Source organism: Talpa occidentalis, unplaced genomic scaffold (assembly GCF_014898055.3).
Source record: "Talpa occidentalis isolate TD23 unplaced genomic scaffold, MPIMG_talOcc4v2.1 talOcc4.10, whole genome shotgun sequence".
NCBI lineage: Eukaryota > Metazoa > Chordata > Mammalia > Eulipotyphla > Talpidae > Talpa > Talpa occidentalis.
This window is the reverse complement of record NW_023600993.1, coordinates 30,599,735-30,623,119: the sequence shown is the minus strand read 5'-3', so window position 1 is coordinate 30,623,119 and position 23,385 is coordinate 30,599,735. Positions and strand designations below refer to the sequence as shown.

Here is a 23,385-nt window from a genome sequence, read left to right as displayed (position 1 = left end):
AGGCAAATACCTAATCCCCTAAATACCTTTTCATGTCCCTTATTTCCGTTTCCTTGTTCCATATAATAGAAGACAAAATTTTCACTGATTAGAGGTTACCCTAGCTAGATTATGCTAAGCCAAGTTCACCTTACTAGGCCTTAGTATTCAGCAATCAGGGACTCTAGAGCTATTAATATGTCTATAATTTTCAGGAAGTAAAGGTTTAAGCCAAGTTAGCCTCTGGCTTCTCTTCCTTGTTCCCTAGTTAACAATCATATCAGCTTGCTGGGTATATAAAAAGTGGAATGTGTAAAAAGTAACAGGGAAAACTGCAGTCAGAAAAATAGCTCTGAAAGTAGAGTCTGAAAGGGATATTTTACATCTGTTTTGGCCATCAGCATTTCTCTCCCCTAATTAGGGCCTTTGGTTCTCTAACCCTTTAAGATGACTAATTCTGGGCCTCCCCAGTGGCGCAGCAGTTGAGCGCTGGGCTGTGAAGCTGCCTGCAGCCTCTGCAGTGCCGGTTCAATCCCCAGCTGCCAGCTGCTCCCCTCAGCAGTGTATTTCGTCTGTCTGCCTGTTCTGCTCCCCGCTCTGGCTCTGGTGAATTCTCTCACCCTCCCACTCTTCTGACTGTACCCAGTGCTTGTATAAATAAATAAATAAATCTTTAAAAAAAAAAAAGATGACTAATTCTGTTCTCTACTAGCCTGTATTTCTTCATAATTTGTTTGTATTAACAGCCTACCTGACTTTTTAATAATATTAATGTTTTATATACTCCCGATTTCAAGTACAGTTAATTTTTTATTTCTTCCCTTTCCTCTTATTTGTGGTGTAGAATTTGTGTTCCTAGTTCGTGTTTTATCTTTGATCATATATTGAAAAAGGGCATTTGTGATTCTGATGCCAAGATACTAGATTATATTTCAACTGCCAATTGGCTGAGGCTACCCAACAGAGCATTAATGCTCATTCTCCCTCCCTTGGTGATGGCTCCTCTGCTTACTTTGGGATGTGGGCTGTCATGAGAACAGACTGGGAGAGGATTTAGGATAGTGTGTAATGACAGGGGTTGTAGTTATACACTTTTTTTAAAAAATAAAATCCCAGGGCCTCCCCGGTGGTGCAGCGGTTGAGCGCTGGGTTGTGAAGCTGCCCGCAGCCTCTGCAGCGCCGGTTCGATCCTCGGCTGCTCCCCAGCCACTGGAGGAAGGTCCCACATGGCGCGCAGACCTCTCCTGCCGCCCGCTGCTCCCCTCAGCAGTGTACTTCGGTCCTTCTGCCTGCTCTGCTCCCTGCTCTGGCTCTGGTGAATTCTCTCACCCTCCCGCGCTTCTGACTGTACCCAGTGCTTGCATAAATAAATAAAAAATAAATAAATAAATCTTTAAAAAAATAAATAAATAAAATAAAATCCCAAATTTGATTTACATTTTCCCATTCCCAGGCTGCTATCTAGTAGTGCAAGAGTAATCAGGGTTCCCAAATTGCACAACCCAGATTACCTTCCACTGATTTCCTTAAGTTAACTTTGGTAACATCAAAGAAAGCCACAAGTTCTGAAAGAGAAAAAGGCCTGCATTTGGCAATTAACTACAGTCTCATCTGTGTCAAGTAAGGTTTCCAGTGAGGTAGACTTATGAATAGTATTAATAAATACTTATGTGTACATATACAGTCATGTGTCACTTAACAACTGGGATACATGCTGAGAAATGTGTCATTCAGCAATTTTGTCATTGTGTGAATGTCATAGAGTACATTTATGCAAACCTAGATGGTATAGCCTTCTAAACACCTAGTTTATATGCTATAGCTAAGTGGGACCACCAGTGTATTATATATGTGGTCCATTATTGACCAAAAAATTGTTAGGCAATACATGACTGGCTAGCTATATAGAAAGACTATATCCAGAAAGATACACAACATGTAACAATGATACACAACTCCCTCCTCTAGGAGGACTGGAATACAGGAGTGACAAGGGCATTTAGTTTTCACTGAACATATTTTTTGAACTAATTAATTTCTTTTATCATGAGCATGTTAGATATCTAGTCAATAATAAATAAGTTTCAAAATTTGAAAAACATAAAAGATATGCAGTGTCGGTCCTCGAAGAGCCATTGATCTGGAGTCAATATTAACAGTAAAGAGACTATTAGGAAAACATAAGATGGGACATAATTAAATACCAACTTGTGCAGTACCAATTGCAAGTAGAAGAAGTAACTTCTGTTCAGTTGAAGGAATTGGGTCTCGGATGAGGAAGGGAAACTTTTAGCCCAGGGAAATTTGAACAATTATGGACAGAAGTAAAAATGTACACAAATAAACAGTAGACTCTGGAGTTAGATAAGCCTGAGTCTAATCTCAATTCTACAACTCATAAGTAAACATGAATGAGTTTTTTTAAACTTTTCAACCTTGGATTTCTCCTGTGTAAATGAGATGAGCACCTACCTTAATTGAATTATTAAGAAAAAATCAAAAAGTATATAAAGTGATTACCATGGTATCTAAGTGTAGGTGCTCAACTAAATATTGCCTAGTATGAACATGGCTGAACAGAGGGGCCAGTCTCACTAAAATTCAGGATCTTTTCAGGAGAAGGGTAAGATAACACTGACTATTATAGGTCCAGCAAATTGTGGACAAGTCATTTCTCAATATCTTCAGTAGCATAAGAATTGTAAGTATCACCATTATGTATTCTTCAGTGTTCAAGAAGGTGAGAGGTTTGATAGTTGTAGGGTTTCTCTCTAGCATGGCGTCTCTGGTGCTTAATCAAAACAGAATTCTGACTGAAGGCCTTCCCACAGTCATTACATTTATAGGGTCTTTCCCCAGTATGAATTCTCTGATGTCGGATAAGGTGTGCCTTGCAAATGAAGCTTTTTCCACAGTCAGTACATTCATGAGGTTTCTCCCCAGTGTGGACTCTCTGGTGCTGTGCAAGATCTGAGTTCCACATGAAGCCTTTTCCACAGTCTTTACATTCATAAGGCTTCTCCCCTGTGTGGATTCTCTGATGTCGAAGAAGGGCTGGGTTCCGAGTAAAACTTTTCCCACATTCCTTACAAGTATAGGGTTTCTCCCCAGTGTGGATTCGCTGATGTTGTGTAAGGCTGGTGTTCTGACTAAAGCCCTTCCCACATTCCTTACACTCAAACGGTTTCTCTCCAGTATGTATTCTCTGATGCCGAATCAGGTTTGACTTCCAGACGAAGGCTTTAGCACATTCTTGACAAACATAGGGTTTTACTCCAGTGTGAATTCTCCGGTGTGCAATGCATTGTGATCTAAAACTAAAAGTCTTCCCACATTCCTTACACCCATAGACTTTCTCTCCATTATGAATTCTCTGATGTTGATCAAAGTCATTTTGATCAAAACACTCACCACATTCTTCACATATATAGAATACCTGCTCACTTATCATCTTCTGATGTATAACAAGGCAGGAATTAATGTCAGTATTCTCTGAACTCTCTTCTACTAAGATCATCTCATCTTTGACAATCACTTCTATAATATCATTTGCAATGTTCTTCACATTTTCCCCACTGTGGTAGTCAGGCCATCTCCCTACTCTGCATTTCTCTGCATCACATATTTTTCCAAACCAGAATCCCTGGGAGCCACACCACTGGGGTCCACTTGATAGGACCATGTGATCCTTCGCCTCCTCAAAAATCTCCTCCTTCAGAATAGATTCTTCTTTCTCACTCTTTAACATACTGTCTGAAAGAACAAACCAGAGTTGCAAAGGTCATCATTACATACAACCAAGTGACTAAGGTCACCAAGCGGTATTAATATGTATGTACATTTCTCTTCAACTGACACTTCTGTATCTCAGTAGCCCTGTCCTAACTGAAAATGGAAATATGGGGCTAATACTCAGAAAGCAACCAAAAGCAAAAGACAGAAACTAGACAGACAGTCCCTGGTGGCTACAATTCCCAGCACCAGATCAAGCACAGGGTTAACGGGGTTGGGGGGAGGTGGGGACAAGTAGAGGTGTCTTTAGTAAAGAGTTCAATTGAATTTAAGGGAGATAAGTTGAAATTCCTTCTAGGCAGTCCAGTTTATAAAACAAGATCAAGCCAAGAGGCAGAGCAGAGGATATGTTTAGAAATAAAAATTCTCTTATGGAATACTTGGGGTACCTGAGCTTGGGGAGGCAGTAAGAAGAATCTTCCACATACTTTCAAACTAAAAGTAAATGTAGTCTCATCAATCCAATGACCGGGTCTGCCATGAAAAGTGCTTCTCCAAATAACATCAAGCAGTATTGGCAGACTCTCTCTTCTTTTCTCACAGTGTCTTATTCATACCTGTTATAGCATTATATTTTGCTGTAATTATATGTTTATATATAATATCCCATTAGACTGTGAGCTCTTTAGGGATAGAGTCTGTATGTTACATGTGTTTTGATACTAACAACTAACACAATAAGTAAAAAACAGTGTTTACTTTTAAAATAATAGTTGACCATAGCAGTCAGCAGTTTGAGCCTGAGACCCAGGACTGAACCACATGTAATTGGTTGAATCTGTCCAAATGAAATTGTAATTTTAGAGTTGACATATCTACTTGATTAATTGGCTGATATGGGGATTTTTAGAGAGTCTTTTTATTTAGAAAATAAATGGAAACATGGATTTATAACATTTTACCAAGGAAGGACAGTGGAAAATATGTGATTGGGAGGAGAGCATTCACTTCCCTCTCACTTACCAGTGCAAATTAGGCTTGAACACTCTCCTTGCAGTTTCAGGTTCAATGGTTCTACCTGCTTAAGATGGGAGATCCCAGTAGACTTTAAAAATAGATTTCCTGTCAGAGTCAAGATATAAATAAAGCTTCTCAGTTAGAGTAGTGGAATTCATTAGGAAAAGAGTAAAGATGGTAGTAGTAAGGGGAGATGAAGGTGAATGGAAAAATTGGTAACATAAAGGACTGAAATTCGAGGGGCATAAGAATATGATAGGAAACAGAGGTGCAGGGAAGTTGCTCTTCCATCAGTTCCCCAAAATATAAAAACATCATTTTCAAATGGCAAGAAAAAAAAAGATAAGCCTGTCTGTTTTGTTCCCCACTCTGTCTCTGGTGGATCCTCTCACCCCCTGCATCTCTGGCCTGTACCCCAGCTCTTGTATGCATAAATAAATAAATCTTTAAAAAAAAAAAAAGAAACTATGAGAATGGAGAAGCTGAGAGCATAATTCAAGTCACCTGTGCCCACTAAAAAGCCCCTATGGGAATAAGGTAGAATGAAGTCAGGGAGGTATGAGGTCTAGTGACACAGTTATCACTAGAAAATTAGGAGCAGGAAAGCCCCATGTTGGTTATAAAGGAATGTCGGTGTTTTCCACACCAGAAATCCCTGCAGAATAGGGACTATTTTGTTTAGGGTTATTGAGACTTCTTGATTGTAATGGTAAAGGTGGTCATGATGTAACAACGGGCAGTCAGAATCTTCTGCTGGAAGACTATACATACACCAGAAAAGCAGAAAGGGTACTGCAGCTCAGAGAATAAACAGAGAAGTCAGGGAGTAAAGATAAATGTGGTCATGATAAGAACAGTGGAAATGGGGAAGAAGCAAAACAGGTAAATGAAGATGGCACAGAGGAGCCAGGGTGAATAAAACAAAGACTGACGAAGATGGAAAAGTATGGGAACACAGAGGAATAAAAGGAATCCTACTGGTGTCCACAGCTCTAGGTGAAGGGAATACACACCTAATACAATTTAAAGATAAAGACAAGGGAACTGACCAGATGACCGCATACGTGTCCTCACTCACCTGAGGAGACACCCCTCCGGCCCTCTCCATCCAGAGCTCCCTGAGGAGCTGAGCAGCTGGGTGCTTCCCCTCGCTCCAGCTGGGAAATCAGAGCCGGTTTGGGAAATGGAAATGCTGCTTGAGGGGAAGGAAATGGACAGGCAGGTGAGTGTGGTGACATGGAGCAGCCCCAGGGCTCCTCCCAGGCCCAGTCTTCAGGGACAGAAAAGGAAAGAAGGGGAAAAACTAAGGAGAATGAGAAAAGAAGTCTGGGGAGAAGGCAGGACACGCAGGGGAGAGGGGCTGGCAGGCTTACAGAGGTCAGGAAGTAGAGTAGGAGGTGCTCAGTAACAGCTAGAGTGAGCAAATGGATGATTTCACTCAGCGTGAGGAATCACGCTTTCTTGCTCCTCAGAGTTCTAGAGCTCCAACATCTGCATGGGATGCGAAGGTGCGTGGTGCTGAGCAGGGTCTCCCAAACTGAGAGAGGGATCTGAGAGCTCAGTGGGGTGCCAGGAATCTACTCTCTTCCCACTGAACCCACAGCACAGGGGTTAGGAAGTGGCAGCTCTCCCTGGGCCAAGGAAGTCCTATGTGAGGCCTGAATTCATACCAGCACTTCCCACTTTCCAGTTACTTTGGATCATTTAACTTGGATCATGAAGAATCCAAGAGCCTGAAGTTGCCACTCAGTTGAGGATTAGCAAAGATTCCTGAGCCTCTGAGGAAGAGGCAAAGTCCAAACGGAAAGGCCCTTACCCAGGGAAGCCAGAGCCCCATAATTCTCCAGCATCACGTCCGTATATAGGGTCCTCTGAGCAGGGTCCAGACTTGTCCATTCATTCTCAGAGAAGTAGATGGCCACGTCCTCAAAGGTCACTGATTCCTGAAATGACATGTATTTAAATCCGCTAGGACAGGGCCTCCCTGGTGGCGCAGCGGGTTGAGTGCCACGTTGTGAGGCTGTCCGCAGCCTCTGCAGCTCAGGTTCAATTCCTGGCCGGCCAGGGAGAAACCCACATGGCGCGGCAGACCTCTCCTGCCGCCCACTGCTCCCCTCAGCAGTGTACTTCGGTCCTTCTGCCTGTTCTGCTCCCTGTTCTGTCTCTGCTGAATTCTCTCATCCTCCGGCGCCTCTGACCTGTACTCCAGTTCTTGTATAAATAAATAAATCTTAAAAAAATAAAAAGAAGCTTAATACCCCCCTTACAGCAGTATATCCTTTAAAAATAAATAAATAAATAGATAGATAGATAAATAAATGCCCTAGGACAATCCCAGGACCCAGGCCTGAACAGCCCGGGGAATTGAGAGAGATACCTGTTGAGTTTCTAGATTCTGCATGTCTAAGGGAACTTAGCAGATTTTTGCTCCCTGTTGCTCAAGTGTCTTCATTTTTCTTCAGACATCCTCTCAACTTTTTTCATTAGTCTCTTCAAGTTTTCCCTTTCACCTCGATAGCCAAACCAACTATCTGGACTCCAGGTGCCAGCCTTTGTCCACAATGTGTCCTCCTTCAGAGGTCACCAACCCCTGGTAAAGAGCAACTATCATCTGTTGGGCCTGTGCCAGGCACTTTACATGTATTACTTTGTGTACGCTTCACAGCCCACGAGGAGAGTATTAGGTTTGTTCTATAGAAGGGAAAACCAAGGCTTAGAGATATTCTTCCCGGCAGAGTTACAGAACTGAGCCAAAACTCAGGCCGGATGGACCCTGGCTCTCGCCTGCTATGCCTCCCTCTGTCCTCAACCTGCCCCGGGGCCACCCCTGTGAAGGACTCTTTGTCTTCTCTGCCTCCTGGTCACCAAGGAGGCAGCCAAGGGCTCTTCAGGAACTCAGTACAGCTCTCCAGGCTGTCTTCAACAGGCCACATTCCAGCTCTGACGTCACTCCCTGCACCCCCCCACCCCAGCACTCTCTAAAACGCCCCTACTTTCCCCCCAACCTCCAGTCTTAAAGTCCCTCTTCCTCACTCTCTGGAAGCCTGGGCTCCTGCATCTTTTCTTCCCTTTCTCTCTCACCATCTTCCTCAAAAAACACAAACACATCAACACTTCTCACAATTCCCAAGCAACGCCCCATTCAGAATCTGTCTCTTCTGTGGCGGGTCCCTGTCAGGGGCAGTTCTAGCCCCATCAAGTCCCCGCAGTGACTATCCACATCGGGGTCATTGGCTCCCACAGGCTCACCTTTGCCGACCTAAACACAGTCCAAACGGCCGCCCCCCAGCCCCACCCCGCACCACAGCACCGTTCAGAGACCCTGCTGCCTGACCGGCCTCACGCACCACCAGCCTCCTCTACCCTTCCAGGAACCCAAACTCTGCCAGGATCTGTGCCATTGCACCTGCAGCGCCCCTTGCTTGAAGATCCAGTTCCTTCCTCCAGCGCAAACTTCATGTTCATCTCAAGACCCACCTCAAACATGACCACTTCTGTAAAATCTGTCATAACATTTCTGGACAGTGGTCGCCGAGCAAAGCGCTCTGGGGGACGGGACATCGGCCCCAACACTTAGGCTCATGCCTATGCAGCTGCCCGCACAAGTCAGGGGTGTCCAATCCACTCTGCTCCCTGCCTGTTCCTACTGGGGTGGGGGTGTGGGGGATCCTGATCTCCGGTCGCCACACCACCCCCTCTCCGCCCTTTCTCTGGGCCCAGAGCCCGGGGTAGGGCGGAGCCCGGCCCCGCACTCACCGGGCGCGCCCCGGCCGCTCCCGACAGCAGCTCGAGGGCAGGGCTGAGGTGGGCCCCGTTTGTCAGGGCCGCGGCCGCCAGGGTCCCGGGCGCCCCGCCGGCAGGACAGCGTGCGCCGGGTCTGACCTGGGGCTGCCCGGGATCTGGGAGGAACCCGGACGGGCCTGACATCGCGGCCCTGCGCCCCAGACTCTCCAGGACAAGACCCAGACTCCACGTCCCGCCAGCGCAGTCAGTCACAAGTCCAGGTCCCCGCGCTCAGCGCCAGCCAGATTTCTGCACCGGAGAGGTGGAGGCTGCAGCTCTCGAGCCTCTCCGGCTTGTCTAGGACCGCGGAGGGCGCCGCGTCTCTGTGGTCCTCCATTCTCGCCCTGCAAAGCAGGAGGAGGGCCAAGCGGACCCGACTCCCCTGTTACCCACCGCCCCCGGGTGCCGCTGCCTGGATGGGGATTGCCAGCTCCCTAGGTCCTCGTCCCACACACCAGAAACAATGACAACAAAAGAGAAGTGGATGACTACAACTTGAGTTGTGGAATACCCCTTGCAGAGGAGCCAGCTTTGTGGCGTGGGTAGGCAGTGGTGTAATCTGCCGTAATGTCCTGAGGACAGTGTCGCAGAAAGCCACATTCCTCATCAGAATATGGGAGTCAAATGAAATACGGTCTCATGACAACCTTGTGCAAGAGTTGGGGGAGGGAGTAGGAGATGGCCTTATAAAGCTTGTAAAGCTCCTGGCATTGCTGGTGTTCTAGAAGGATCAGAATGTGAACTGTCAAGTCTGATTAGCTGTTATGCAAACCTTTGCCTTATATGACCTTTCCTTATATAAATGTGAGCAGAACTGGCAGGGCACCATTATGGAGCCATTCTTCTACAATTCCACTTGCATATTGTTTATGTATAAAGAGTTCTCAGGAGCATAAGCCGCTACATAAGGCATTAGATACTCTAATTGTTTGGATAGAGGCTTCATCCACATGCATTCCATTTGTCTTAGTCAACAGTGGACAAGAGTAATCATAATTGTGACTCCCAGTAGTATAAGCAGGACTGGAGAATACACCATAGGCAGCTTCCTATCCAGAGCCAAGTCAGCCTAATATGTCACTAGCTCAGGTGAGGCAACACGTATATGGTAATGGCATATTTCACCAGCAAAAAATCCAGTGCAATACGGTTGTCCATTACCCCTCATGCTAGAGAATTTAGAACAAGTGGCCAGTGGAAAAATGTACAAAGGAGCCCCACAATAACAGGATGAGGCTATGGGGAATCACATCAATGTTCAGTAAGTTAATCTTTCTCAGTTATTTCTTGCTGAGGCTAGCCCCTTCTAGATTCTAAGAAGTTTAATACCACTTTTTGGGCAGTAGTGGTAGTAGAAGCCTGATATTATTGGCTAGATATCCTATAGACAAATGCTCAGAGATTAACAATCCTTCTGCCCTGACTTCCCAAAGTCTAAGGTATTCTCTTTTTACCAACTGGGATTGTTTCTCACTTTCCACAACCACATGATTGTCATGACTAGTCTCTGCAACAATCACTTCAGCTCTTCCTCATTCCTCCCCATGTCTTACCCACATCATCTGTAGCATCCTAGAACATCTCCCACCCTGATAAATGAGTCATGCCAAGACCAGCTTAGGAGTTGTTACCCCATAACTCATGATCTTTTTTTTTTTAAATAAATTTTATTTTTAAATTCCCCATACAATTGCAACCCCCTTATTTTGACCCCAATCCCTCCCCTCCCAGCCCCCCATCCACCATAGAGTGTCTCTGGTTCATAGTTTTTTGTTGATTTTGATTTTCACTTTCTTATAGTTATTCTTTTTCCTGGTCCCTTATTTAAGTTTTCTAGATTCCTGCTATGAGTGAGACCATCCGGTATTTTTCCTTTTCTTTCTGGCTTATTTCACTGAGCATGATCCCTTCCAACTCCATCCATGTTGCTGCAAATTGCATGTGTTTATCTTTTTTGAATGCTGAGTAATATTCCATGGTATATATGTACCACATCTTCTTGATCCAGTCATCTATTTTTGGGCATTTGGGCTGTTTCCAAAGCTTAGCTATTGTAAATAGTGCTGCTATAAACATAGGGGTGCAGGTGCTCTTTGGAATTGATGTTTCTGTGTCCTAGTGCCGGGGACCAGCCTCCAGCAAAATGTTGTGTCAGGGGTTCCTGAAAGGATGAGACGGCGTTGGCGAAAACGAAAGGGCTGAGGGGAAGGGGATGAAGTAGAATGAGGAGACACTGACACTTGGTGAGGTGCTAGTATCTTCTGCCGAGAGACTCACCAGGTCTTTATTTATTTATTTTTAGTAAGCAAAAAAAAAAATACATTGTCATGTGTAAAGCAGAAACAATTAGTGTATTTTATTTCCATGGACTACTGGCTCCTACGGGTCCCAGTTAGATGGTAGCCTTCAAGGTTAATAGATAAAAAAACCATACCTAACACTAAAACTTATTATTTTAGCTAGACAATTATCTAAGACAGTGGATAGCCGCCAGTACACCCCTATCAGCTAAAGCCTAAGCATCAAAAGACTATTTTATTCACATGGCCTTCAGTCAGAGACCAGCTGCTACTCAGCTATCAGAACTTTTTCTGCCTACAAACTTTTTAACTCAAATAGCTTCATTTAGAAACTTTCCCAAGAAACTTCAAGAGAAAACAAAAAGAAGGACCTACTATAATTGTTGTATTGTAATGCTTGTCAGGCATGCTCAATAAGTTGTCTCCCATTGTCAAGTGGGCCAAATTGTTTAATAATTAGTTTCTAACAGATAATTTTCTGTGCTGTTTATTTGCAGTATACTGATGCATATAATATAGTGCCTAACGTATTTTTTGGGGGAAATATTTTTCTTTTTATGACCAAGAACAAAAAGTGAAGGGATGTTAAATCTTCAGCCCCACGGTGTGAGGCCCTTTGAGCTTCGCTGCATGCCAGTGTCTTATCTGGCTGGGGCAACAAGGCCTCCTGCAGCAACCTAGGAGTGGAATTACTGGATCATATGGAAGCTCTATGTTTAGTAGGTCCAGAAATCTCCACACAGCTCTCCATAGTGGTTGGACCAGTTTGCACTCCCACCAACAGTGCAGGAGAGTTCCTTTTTCTCCACACCCTCGCCAACATTTGTTGTTGCTAGTTTTTTTAATATGTGCCATTCTCACTGGTGTGAGATGGTATCTTATGGTAGTTTTGATTTGCATTTCCCTGATGACAAGTGATGTTGAACATTTTTTCATATGCCTGTTGGCCATTTGCATTTCCTCTTCAGAGAAATTTCTTTTTAGCTCTTCTGCCCATTTTTTGACTGGATTATTTTCTTTGTTTTTGTTGAGTCTCATCAGCTCTTTGTAAATTTTTGTGATCAGTCCTTTATCATTAGTGTTGGGTGCAAAAATGTTCTCCCAGTCGGTGGGGTTTCTCTTTGTTTTTGTTATTGTCTCTTTTGCTGTGCAGAAGCTCACTCATGATCTTTTTATAATCATTTCCTATAATTGCTCAAATTCCTCCAGACTCTGGAACTCAATCTCACAGACATACTTCTGGCTGTTTATTTTGCTCTGGTTGCTCAAAATGAGGCTGGATTTGATTAAGCTTTTCTCTTCTCATTCTTACTATACCTCCCTATGCTCCCTATGCTCCCTATGCTCCCTGTCCTCTATGGGGAATTGCTTCTGTTCCTGTTCTATCGATTATCTAAAGCTACTTGCAGTGCGAGGAACACCAATTGCTGTCCAGAAGAAGTTCTGAGAGAAAGCTGGTATTCTCCTTCTCCTCCTCTTTTGCACCTTTTGCCTACCTCCTCTGCCATCTTATGTTTTGTTTTTTGGTTGAAACATGTTATGGCTACACAGTGAGTCCACCCATTCTTTCTTTTCTCTTAGCTTTGACATCTTACCCCAGTTCTCTCTCACTGGTAAAATGGGACATCATGCAAGCTGAAAATGTGACACTTGAGCAGTGTCACATAACTCATGATCTTTTTATAATCATTTCCTATAATTGCTCAAATTCCTCCCCAAGAAGGCTAATATATAATTGAGTGTAAGATCTATTGTAATAGGAAGTCAGGAAAGTATTGCTAAAGACTCCCCTATGTACTGTATCCTGAACAGTTGGGTAAAGTTTAAATTGCATAGACTTAAAAAGAAAAAAAAATGGTATTTCTTTGCAGTATTGTCTGGCTTCTATAAAATGAAGAACCAGGAAGTCTGGCTGGAAACAAATTGAAAGAACTAAGAACTGTCTGGAATGAGACTATCTTTTACCTTGAATGGTTTTGCAAGTTATAGCATAAATGGTTAAAAATCCCCTACGTGTAGACATTTATGAAACTAAGGCTTGATCAGGATCTGTGCAAAATTTGCCATGTTTTTGTTATAACACCCACCAAACAGCCTGCCATAGTTGGTAATCAAATTTAAAAGAACCTGGGAGATGCCCAAAAACTGCTTACACATCATTGTAACACAGATGAAAAAGCTCATATTCATTCAATCAGTAAATTTACCTGCCACTTCAAAAGGTGCCAGCGCTCAGCTGTAGTAATGGAGGTGGTGGTTCCAGGAGTCAGGGCTTTTCTCAGTCCTCAGCAGGTTCTGGGATCCTCAATTAGTGTCACAAGTAAGGGCGATTGGGATTTTGCTCCTCCCATTTCTCTTCAGGCCTGGGCTGCCCTTTCCATCTTAAGATAAGCACAAGAAAACTTTGTTGTCAGGCTGCAGTCTCCTATTGAGTCACTTGGAAGCAAGTTTCTAAGACCAGGTCCTGGAGGCAGCATACAAGATGACTTGTTGGAATCCAGGAAAAACAGCCTTTCAGGTTGAAAATGAGACTACCTTGAACCTAGAGGTCCTCTGAGACTACATCAACCAACTCTACCTCTTAAGATAAGGAATTTCTTTATTGCCTAACAATGTATGGAAAAGTGCCAACATAAATCAGTCAACTACGATATGACTGAGTTAAAGGATAAAAATCCTGCCATGTTTCTTAAAAAGACTGACTGAGACATTCTGGGAATCTGGTAACAGAGATCCCGATTCCAATGAAGGCAAACCTTGCTAGCAAGGCATTTGCCCAGGTGGCTCAGGCCAACTTCAGAAACCACAGAGAGATTTCCAGACTGCTGTCAGTCCTGGTCAGTGAACTTTTTGAAGTGTTTAACAAAGTAATCTAGCCTACATGAATCAGAAGAGGCAACAGAAAGGTCTCTGTGGTTGCTGTAGAGATGGAAGGGCCAAAGTCACAAAGGGGTCTGGGCTTAGAAACTTCCTTCCGGGCCTCCCCTAGTGGCGCAGGCTGTTGAGAGCAGCGCTGTGAAGCTGCCAGCAGCCTCTGCAGAGCCGGTTAGATCCCGGCCCAGCGGGCGAAAGTCCCACAGACTGAAAGTCCCACAGGCGGCGCTGCTCCCCTCGGCAGTGTGTTTCGTCCATCTGCCTGTTCTGCTCCCCGCTCTGGCTCTGGTGAATTCTCTCACCCTCCCACACTTCTGACTGTACCCAGTGCTTGTATAAATAAATAAATTAATTTTTTTTAAAAAAGGTTTTAAATAAATAAATAAATAAAAGAACCTGCCCTTTAAAAAAAAAAAAAAGAAAGAAAGAAACTTGCTTCCAAGCGACTCAATGGGAGACAGCTGGCTGACAACAAAGTTTTCTAGGACAAAAATCAGTGTGCTTATCGTAAGAAGGCGGGGCATTGGAAAGGGAGGAGCAAAATCCCAATCGCCCTTACTTGTGACACTAATTGAGGATCCCAGAGCCTGCTGAGGACTGAGAAAAGACCTGACTCCTGGAACCACCACCCCCATTACTACAGCTGAGCGCTGGCAACTTTTGAAGTGGCAGGTAAATTTATTGATTTACTTTTAGATACAGGAGCCACTTACCTGGCTTTAGTTTTGTTTTTTGGCTCAGTGACTACCACCAGATGCACTATAATGGGGGAAGATGTTATAAGAAAGTTCACTCAGCCCTCACCCTTAGAATTGGATGATACATTTTATGCCACGCCTTTTTATGTGTCCCTGAATGTCCCATTCCTTTGCTATACTTTCTAGGTTTGCGGCATCTATTACTTGGTGGCCCAGACAATAAACTGTTGGGTCAGGTGGACACTTGTTAACAGTAATGACTCCCTTAATCACACTTGGGGAGAGTGGTTAGCTCTTCCATTCTTCCGGTCAGAAAGCTACCGGTTTGTTCAAGATCCGAGGGCTGTTAATTAAAGTTGTTTCCATACATCCAATGGTTCCTTACCAAAATGTAGGTTCCTAACCCTACTTTACTGGCCCAAATTTGCTTGTTTCTTTATTTAGATATAAAAGATACTTTTTTTTTGTATCCCGTTAGCTCGAAAATATTTCTAAAAAATGTCCCTGGACCACTTTAGTCAGGCTCTTGAGAACTCATCAAGACTAAAATGAGTTGAGACACTGAGCAGAAAGCAAGGGGTCTAGGTTTATTGTAAATGCTAGAGCAAGAGACAAGAGTTCCAAGGAGACCCCCTTCAAATAAAGGCTCCCCTTCTAGGATAGGCTTGGGATTATATAGGGTTTAGGACTTCAGGGTCCATTGCACTGAAGCTACAGGTCTTGTTTTGGGTCTTCAACTTTTCTTCCCATCTGCCAACGAACTGTAATCCAGCTGTAAACCAAACAATAAGATGGTTTTGTAACAGGGTGGTCCCCAGGAAAGAGGGAGGTTCCCTGCCCCACCCAAGGGAAGATGGAGCTGAGCAGGGAGAGGAGAAGCTGCAGAAGAGACTGAGGAAGGAAGCAGGATGGAGCCAGGAGACCTGAGGAGGCGCATGGAGCCTAGAGACACGTGAAGAAACTGCGCTTGTCTTTTGGTCATGGACTAGATGACACAGATGTGGGCGAGACCCATGGGGAGGTGACAATGGCAGCTTTTATCTTGATGTTGATTTTGCTCTTTTCCTTCTGGGCTTGTCTGGTTGTTTCTGACCCTTTTCTGTGGGTCCCCACTGGAAGATGGGCCAATCCCTTATGGATGGACTTTTACCCACGAGGGGACGGGTAACTTTGGGTGCTTGATTTAGAAACTAGACTCTTTGCCTTTCCTGTACTGTTTACTAATTGCACTGATGTTCCTTTTCATTAAAATCTCATATGTTTTGTGTTGATGCGGCGGATGGCAGAACCCATTTAGAATAGGCAGGTTTGCGGAGTTTGGGCTGCCCCTCTCCCTGTCCTATAACAGTTTGATATTAACCTAGAGACTGCCACAAAGGTAGCTGGGTCCCTGAGTTCCTGAAAACCACTGAATATGGTGTAACTGGGTAGTTTGAAAAATTGAGAGGTGGAAAGTATAATGGGTTAGGTGTCTACAAGCTCATTTGTTCCAGCATGGCTGGGGTCCTGTCCCAGTGAGTTGGTGACAGAGATGAGATAAGAATCCAGGACTGTCATTGAAGCCCTGCATTGACTTCAGTTGCCACCTAGTATGTGTGATGCAGACTAGGAGTAACATAGCTAACCTGGGGCCAGGGTGTTCCGAACAACTACAATGGAGGGCTTTCTTGCTTTTCCTGGAAAAGAAGCCATAAATAAGTCAAGCCCTAAGTTCAAGATTATTTTATTTGAAATTATTATTTGAAACAATTTCTACCCTGCATTTCCATGTCAATGTCCTGCTGTTGACCTCCGGGGGTGTGCAGTGGGCAGTGACAGCCATTAGCAGAGCAGTCAATATTATTCAAAATAGGAACAAAAAGCAAACAAGACTAGGGACAGCCAGTGCATAGGGACTAGCAGCCGGCTGAAAGAAAGGCACTCCAGGGTCCACAGCATATAAGCGGACCCTCAAGTCGGTGCCTGGAGCTCAAAATCTGGATGATATACGGCATAAGACGTGAGCTTGGATGGGAAGGACGCTCCTGCTGAGCTTATGTGACACGAACTCCCAGTGTTAGGGGGAATTGATGTCCTGAGCTAATCCCATACAGGCTTTGTGGACCCCACCCCCACCCCAGACTAAAGCCATGAAGACACTGGGAAAGACAAATCCCGTCACCACCAAAGGGAAGGTGGCTGGGACCTGAGGGTGGAGTTAAGCAGCCAGTTTGGGTATAAAAACCAAACACGTGGGCCTTGGGGGTCTCTCGCTCGCTCGCTATCGCTCACCTCCTGGCTTCAGGGCTCCTGGCTCACGGCCAGCTCTGAGTGCCATTTGGGATTCCAGATCTGCGGATCGGGTAGGACGCATTTAAAACTTTGTTTCCCATTTTTCTCCCTGAGCTGTACATTTCCTCGCTTGCCCTTCCCTTGTAAATAAACCTTTTATTAACCTTTCGCGTGTGCCTGCAGTAGAGCATTGATAAGGCCTTTCAAGGGCGCGGGTGAGGACCCACAGTCAGGCACCCCGTTTTGTATTGGGGCTGCCCTGTAACACCAGGAGTGAGTCCAAGAGGTGGGAAGGGGAGGGCGGGGACAGCCCCTTCCGCATGGCCTCCCTGAGCCCCCAGATCCACTCCCTTTCTGCCTGCGCCACCGGGGAACTGAGGGACACTAACAGCCTCCGCGCCAAAGCTGACGGAACCACGAAGAGTCGGTTTCCGCAAAGAGGACCGTCCAGCGCGACACCCTAGACACGCAGGCGCAGAAAGTGCGGGCCCGGAACTCGGTCCTCTCTAGCACTCCCGGAGGTCGCGTCCGCATATCGTTGGTCCTTCCAGGCCTCCCAACCCACCAGCCGCTGCACGGTGGCCTGCGGGCGCGGGGCTGCGGCGTGGCGCTTCCTGGGCACTTGCTCTCTGGATCGCCGTTGCCCTGCTTGTTGGGAGGTCTGGGGGGGCAACCGCCTGGATCGACTTCCTTGGGGCAGGCCAGCTCCACCAGAGGCTCCCCATCTATCTGATCCCTCAGCGGGCCCGGTGGGCTGGAATGCCTAGCATTAGTGGGGTTCAGTGCAGCGTGATGGGTCAAAGCCAAGAGTCCGCACTGAATCTGCCCAAGCCTGCACCCTGCAGGGGACTTTCTGCACTTCGGAGCTCTCTAGCCACAGCCATCAGAGCCAGAGAGTGGATATTTCTAGCTCCCGCCTGAGGGAGGTGCACCAGGCAAAGGAAATTCACTGGACAGGGTACTGTGAGGGGGAACTCAGCAACTGGTGCAGGGACACCAGGGCCTAGGGGTGAAAAGGTTCACCAGAGACGGAATGGAAAATAGAAAAGGCAGATTTATTGATTATCCTGATGGAGAAACGGGGTGAGAGGAAAGTGAGTGGTGAGGGAAGTTTGAAGAATTTTTGTACTCTCACCTTGTGGCCTTGAGATTTAGGACACAGGTCTGCGCTGGCTGCTGTTTACTAGTGTTAGAAATGGCCACCGGTCGCCTTTATGGCCCTTTTTCAATAACGACCATTTGATTCCTCTACCTGCCTAAGGTCTCAGGGCCACCTTATCCATTTAAAACGTCCCATCCTTCTCTGCTGGGCAAGGAAGAGACTAAGTTTTAACCTATAAGCCCTAACAGAGAGCATGGGGAAATCATGAATGTCTGAAGAGACAAAGTCCTGTTTGCAGGTTGACTAGGAAGTTAAAGAGTAATGGATTTTTAGAGCTGTTTGAGTCTGAACATCACCTTTCAACAAGAGCTGGACTATTGATACAGATGTCTTAGCTGGCAAGGATGTGGCCTGACACCTCGTGGAAGGTCTGCAGTCAATAGCCAAATCACCTCAGTGCCCCACGTCAGGGCAGCTGTTAGAGAAAGTCCCCACTACTCTCTGAGCCTCTATCTTGATTGTGAACTAGTGATTGGTATGAGGTTTCTGTCATCTCGGACATTTCATCCAAAATTCAGCCTCAATCTGCTCTTTGTTTTTAAGATTTATTTATTTATGCATACAAGAACTAGGGTACAGGCCAGAGGTGTGGAGGGTGAGAGGATTCACCAGAGGCAGAGTGGGGAACAGAACAGGCGGATCTACTGAAATACACTGCTGAGGGGAGCAGTGGGTGAGTCAGGAAAGGTCTGCCACACCATGTGGGTACCTCCCTGGCTGGGGATTGAACTCATGCTGCAGTGGCTGCCGATAGCTTCATAGGTTGTGTCTTAACCCCTTGCCACCAGGGAGGCCCTCAATCTGCTCTTTTTGTAGAGAAGTGTATAGGTAAGCAAATTGGACCAGTGGCAGGCAAAAGGCTGAGAGACTGAAATCTGAGCCTCTGCTTGTAAAGTCCTCAGTCTGAGAGGCCGTGGGCCTCGTCTGGAGTCATTCCAGCTGGAGTTGGCAACCCTCTACTAGCTCTGCCTTCCCAGGCTTAAAGTCTGAGCATTGATGTCTCTTTCCTTCCAGCCAGAACACCAAAATCCCTGGCAGAGGGACATATTCTTCACTTGCCTTAGAAGCAACTTGGAGACCAAAGAGGAAGAAAGGACCAGAAGGCAGGGGAGCACCATGTGGCCTAGGGGAGGTGGCAGTAGAAGGACAGCTTTAGGATATGTGTGGACACAGATGGAGCACTAACCTGACCTAGGCACTCGTCTCTCTGCTTTGCATGTCCTATCTCTTTTCACCTCACAGTGACATCTGTTGAGGTGCTGTTCTTATTCCCATTTCACAGATGAAGGAAAAGAGGTGATACCAAACGAAGTTTAATCTCTAGCAGAGAACCAGGATGGGGTGGAGGAACAATTAGGAAAAGGGGTTTTTGGGTGGATGTGAAACTTAGTAAGTCCTTGGTGCATTCCTGCTGAATGAGCTTGCAAATTAATGAATAAAAAAATGCATAAGTAAGTAAAGGTGTAGGTAGTAAGCCATGGGGTGGCGATAGGGGTGGGATCAAGGAAGTCTGTAAGAGGTGCTGGAGCTGAGTCTGACAAGGTCATAGCAAAGCCTGAAACAGATGAGAGGACTGTAACCACAGCTGGACTCCCTCCTGGCCCTGCCTCCCCTCCCACATGACCAGGCTTTAGCAAGTGCTAAATCCAGGGAACATTTTGCTTCTACTGACTGTGGCTTCCACAGCTATTTACTGTAATTTGCACCTACAGGGCAAGGTCCAGGTGGATAGAACTTTCTGTCCCCAACTTGTCAAGACCGCCTGAAATTTCTGCTGTCGCACAAGGACAGTGTGACCAGAGCTCAACCGGGAAGAACACAGCCATGGTTCTCTGGACTACGGTGCTGGGAGCTCTGCTGCTGGCCATTGTGGGGTACCTGTGCCTGGTGGGGCTGCTCCGGCAACGCAGACCCCAGGAGCCCCCTCTGGACAAAGGTTCCGTGCCCTGGCTGGGCCATGCTATGACTTTCCGGAAGAATATGTTTGAATTCCTGAAGGACATGAAAACCAAGCATGGGGACATATTCACGGTGCAACTAGGGGGTCAGTATTTCACTTTTGTCATGGACCCTCTCTCCTATGGCCCCATCCTCAAGGATGCACAGAGGAAACTAGACTTTACTGAGTATGCGAAAAAACTGGTGATGCAAGTATTTGGGTACCAATCAAACGAGGGAGACCACCAGATGTTACACTCGGCCAGCACCAAGTACCTCATGGGGAATGGTTTGGAGGAGCTCAACCAAGTTATGCTGGACAGCCTGTCCTTGGTTATACTGGGGCCCAAGGGCCAGAGCCTGGAGGCCGGTTGCTGGCATGAAGATGACCTCTTTCACTTCTCCTACAAGATCTTGTTCGAGGCCGGTTACCTGGCCTTGTTTGGCCACACAAAGAACAAGGAGCAAGACCTGCTACACGCAGACATTTTATTTAAACAGTTCCGCAAGTTTGACCGCCTATTCCCCAGGTTTGTCTACTCTCTGCTGGGACCCCTTGAGTGGCGAGAGATAGGCCGTCTCCAGCGTTTCTTCCACAAGAAGCTCTCTGTGGAAGAAGGCCTGCAGAAGGACAGCATAAGCAGCTGGATAGCCCACATGCTTCAGTACCTGAAGGAGCAGGGAGTAGCCTCAGCCATGCAGGACAAGTTCAACTTTATGATGCTCTGGGCCTCCCAGGGAAACACAGGACCTGCTTCTTTCTGGGCCCTCATTTTCCTCCTGAAGCATCCAGAAGCCATGCAAGCTGTGAGGGAGGAGGCCACCCGGGTCCTGGGGGAGAAGAGGAAGTCCTTTGACATTGATGTGAGTGTCTTGCGCCAGCTCCCAGTGCTGGACAGCGTGATGGAGGAGACGCTGAGGCTGGGAGCTGCACCCACGCTTTACAGGGTGGTGCACGGTGACCAGATGCTAAAGATGGCCAGCGGAAAGGAATACCTGCTCCGCTCTGGAGACATAGTGACCCTCTTCCCTTACCTCTCAGTGCACATGGACCCTGACATCCACCCTGATCCCACTGCCTTCAAGTATGACCGCTTCCTCAACCCCAATGGCACCCGAAAAGTGGATTTCTACAAGGCAGGCAAGAAGATCCACCACTATACCATGCCGTGGGGCTCCGGTGTATCCATCTGCCCTGGGAGGTTCTTGGCCCTCAGTGAGATGAAGCTCTTTATCCTGCTCATGGTCACCCACTTTGACCTGGAGCTGGTGGATTCTGACACACCTGTGCCACCCGTGGACCCCTACCGCTGGGGCTTTGGCACTGCACAGCCCAGTCATGACGTGCGCTTCCGCTACCGCCTGCGGCTCAATGAGTGAGCTCTGCCCAGGTAGTCACGGAGCCTGAGCAGAGGGGCTCCTATGGGGTCTTCACCTCCCCACCCTCTTCTGAAGCTTCAGGCCTCCCTCTCTGCCCCTACCCCTGCCTTGGCTCTGTGGCACTCCCTATTCCCTACCTCCCCTATTCCCACCTGGCTTTCTGACCCTCCTGGCCACTTCACAGGCTTATCATTCTCTCTAGAAAGCACCATCTTTTCCATGCATTTGCAGCCACTTCCTCTCCCAGGAAGTCCAGTGGAAGGGGAAAATCTTGTGGGAAACTCAGTTTGGAACATAATGCCGGCCTTGACAATTCCTGTTTACTATGAGTAACTCTTTCGCATCTTGCAAATGTCTGCTTCCACCCTCCCACCCACTGTATTTTTTTCTTTAACACTCAGCAGTGTCAAGCAGTAGCAGTGAGACAAGCTGCAAGTGTAATTTTCATTTCCTAGTTGATATATCTATAAAGAAGTAAAAACAGGGCCTCCCAGGTGGCGCAGCAGTTGAGCACTGGCCTGCGAAGCTGTCGGCAGCCTCTGCAGTGCCGGTTTGATCCCCGGCCACAGGGCGAGGGTCCCACATGGCGCGCAGACCTCTCCTGCCGCCCGCTGCTCCCCTCAGCAGTGTACTTGGTCAGTCTGCCTGTTCTGCTCTCCCCTCTGGCTCTGGTGAATTCTCTCACCCTCCCGCGCTTCTGACTGTACCCAGTGCATGTATAAATAAATAAATCTTTAAAAAAAAAAAATGTGGTTCCTTTTCCCATCCCACTGCCATTTCTGTAGCTTACACCTTGGCTCTTTTCTCCATACCCAGCCTACAGGGCCCTCCGATCACCTTAGTGCTAGCGAGTTTTTCTAAAGTGCTTCTGGTTGTCATATTTTTACTTTTCTGGCTCCTCCTCATCTCCACACACTTGACATTTAAGTCTTGCTACAGCTGGTCCTCAAATTTTCAGAGTGCAATTTGACATTGCCAGTTTTCTCCAATGTGAACTGTCCAAAAAGTACAGCCGAGTGTGGGCTACTCCTGGAAGCCCACCCATTTCATCTTCTGGACAGAAATGGCCTCCACCCCATGGGGCTCCCCCAACCCCATCAGTAAACTAGCCCATCTGTTCTGTGTTGTAGCTTCCTATGTCCTAGCTTCCTAGGGCTTGATATCTTAGGCCTTCAATTCTCTAAATTGTAAATTAAATTATAGAAACCTGACTTCCAGTCAGCTAATTTACTTCATGTCCTCAAGTCCTTTCCTCCCCCTCCCTCGCCTCACTCAGCTTTCCAGCATGTGAAATAGAGTCAGTGGTGTGCACCATCACCGCCGGTGACTGGGAACGGGACTGGGGGTAGCCCAGGAGTGTCAAGGTCAGCCCCCAATGTCAGCGGGAAAGGAGCCTGAGGCACATGCAGATCTATGCCCTCTGCCTGGGAATGCCTTCTGTCAGGGGCACCCTCCCTCCCCTGGCAGAGGCCTTGAGGCAGTAGGAAGACTGAGACACCCAAGCATGCATCTAGTCACTACCTGCCCTGACCCAGCAAGTCTTATCGGCGCCACTTTTTTTTTTTTTTTTCCTTCCTAACCCTTTCCTCATCAAGACTTCAGAGAACAGCCCACTACATATGTCCTGAGGGAAGTTCATGATTACAAAGATCAGGCATGACATACCAATGGTAGAATTGAAGGCACCTAGGGAAGAAAAGCATTTTTTTCCACAGGGAGTAACTGCTGGGCAAGCTCACGCCATACTTCACAGGGCAGAGGGTAGGCAGTCCTGCCTGGTGGTCCTTCTTCCAGGTCAGCTCCAAGAACCATCTCCATTGCCCCAGAGCCTGTGCGCTAAGAGAATTCTAAGGACTTTTCTGAGAACCTGGGGATGTTTGGGAAGTAAAGACAGGGAGCCTGGTTTCTGAACAGCCAGCAGGGACAAGGTTAGGCTCAGAAGCAAGGTCAAGCTGGCGAGGGCTCTGTCCTGACCAGGGCCGTGAGGGTCAGGACAGATCACCCCTTACCAGTGCCAGAGAAACTTCTAGTAAACAGCGCTGTGCTCGAGCCCTCTGTGGCACCTAAGACAGTGAGAGGGACCCATGGGTCACCCACAGCCAGCCCTTCCCATTCCCTATAGGCATGATCTTCTGGGCATTTTGTGTACACCTGGGTTTTTTTGCAAGGAACCCACACCCACATTTACACAGCTTGAAAAATATATCCGAGCGCATAGAAGATCCGTGGGCACATGTCCAGACCCACACAT

General features: G+C 46.7%; 2 protein-coding genes and 1 long non-coding RNA gene across 10 annotated transcripts; 1 reads left to right on the top strand and 2 right to left on the bottom strand.

Moving 5' to 3' along the window:
- Nucleotides 1-1,387: 1,387 nt before the first annotated feature.
- On the bottom strand, nt 1,388-13,094 carry ZNF662 (zinc finger protein 662). 5 transcript variants are annotated; one of them, XM_037527073.2, is made up of 5 exons: nt 13,019-13,094; nt 6,545-6,671; nt 5,807-5,923; nt 4,735-4,833; nt 1,388-3,732 (listed from the first exon to the last, which is right to left on the bottom strand). In XM_037527073.2, the coding sequence occupies exons 2-5, from the start codon at nt 6,576-6,578 to the stop codon at nt 2,705-2,707; spliced, it is 1,278 nt and encodes a 425-aa protein (XP_037382970.1). In that variant the 5' UTR covers nt 6,579-6,671; nt 13,019-13,094; the 3' UTR covers nt 1,388-2,704. The 5 variants fall into 5 exon arrangements, with proteins under 5 accessions (XP_037382970.1, XP_037382977.1, XP_037382953.1 ...); XM_037527080.2 differs by lacking the exon at nt 13,019-13,094 and adding an exon at nt 8,485-8,543; XM_037527056.2 differs by lacking the exon at nt 13,019-13,094 and adding an exon at nt 7,106-7,674.
- Nucleotides 13,095-14,058: 964 nt separating this feature from the next.
- On the top strand, nt 14,059-22,444 carry LOC119258772 (5-beta-cholestane-3-alpha,7-alpha-diol 12-alpha-hydroxylase). 4 transcript variants are annotated; one of them, XR_008551142.1, is made up of 3 exons: nt 14,059-14,357; nt 15,190-16,725; nt 19,529-19,569. XR_008551142.1 is itself a non-coding variant. In XM_054693440.1 (3 exons), exons 2-3 carry the CDS (start codon nt 15,373-15,375, stop codon nt 21,132-21,134), a joined length of 1,638 nt encoding a protein of 545 aa, XP_054549415.1. In that variant the 5' UTR covers nt 14,099-14,357; nt 15,190-15,372; the 3' UTR covers nt 21,135-22,444. The 4 variants fall into 4 exon arrangements, 2 of the variants coding, with proteins under 2 accessions (XP_054549415.1, XP_037382939.1); XM_054693440.1 differs by having other exon boundaries at nt 14,099-14,357; nt 15,190-15,404; nt 19,529-22,444; XR_008551144.1 differs by lacking the exon at nt 15,190-16,725 and having other exon boundaries at nt 19,529-19,565.
- LOC129145508 (uncharacterized) lies at nt 15,034-17,093 on the bottom strand. The gene is made up of 3 exons (XR_008551183.1): nt 17,044-17,093; nt 16,655-16,714; nt 15,034-15,155 (listed from the first exon to the last, which is right to left on the bottom strand). It is a non-coding gene; the product is annotated as an uncharacterized LOC129145508 (long non-coding RNA).
- Nucleotides 22,445-23,385: the final 941 nt, after the last annotated feature.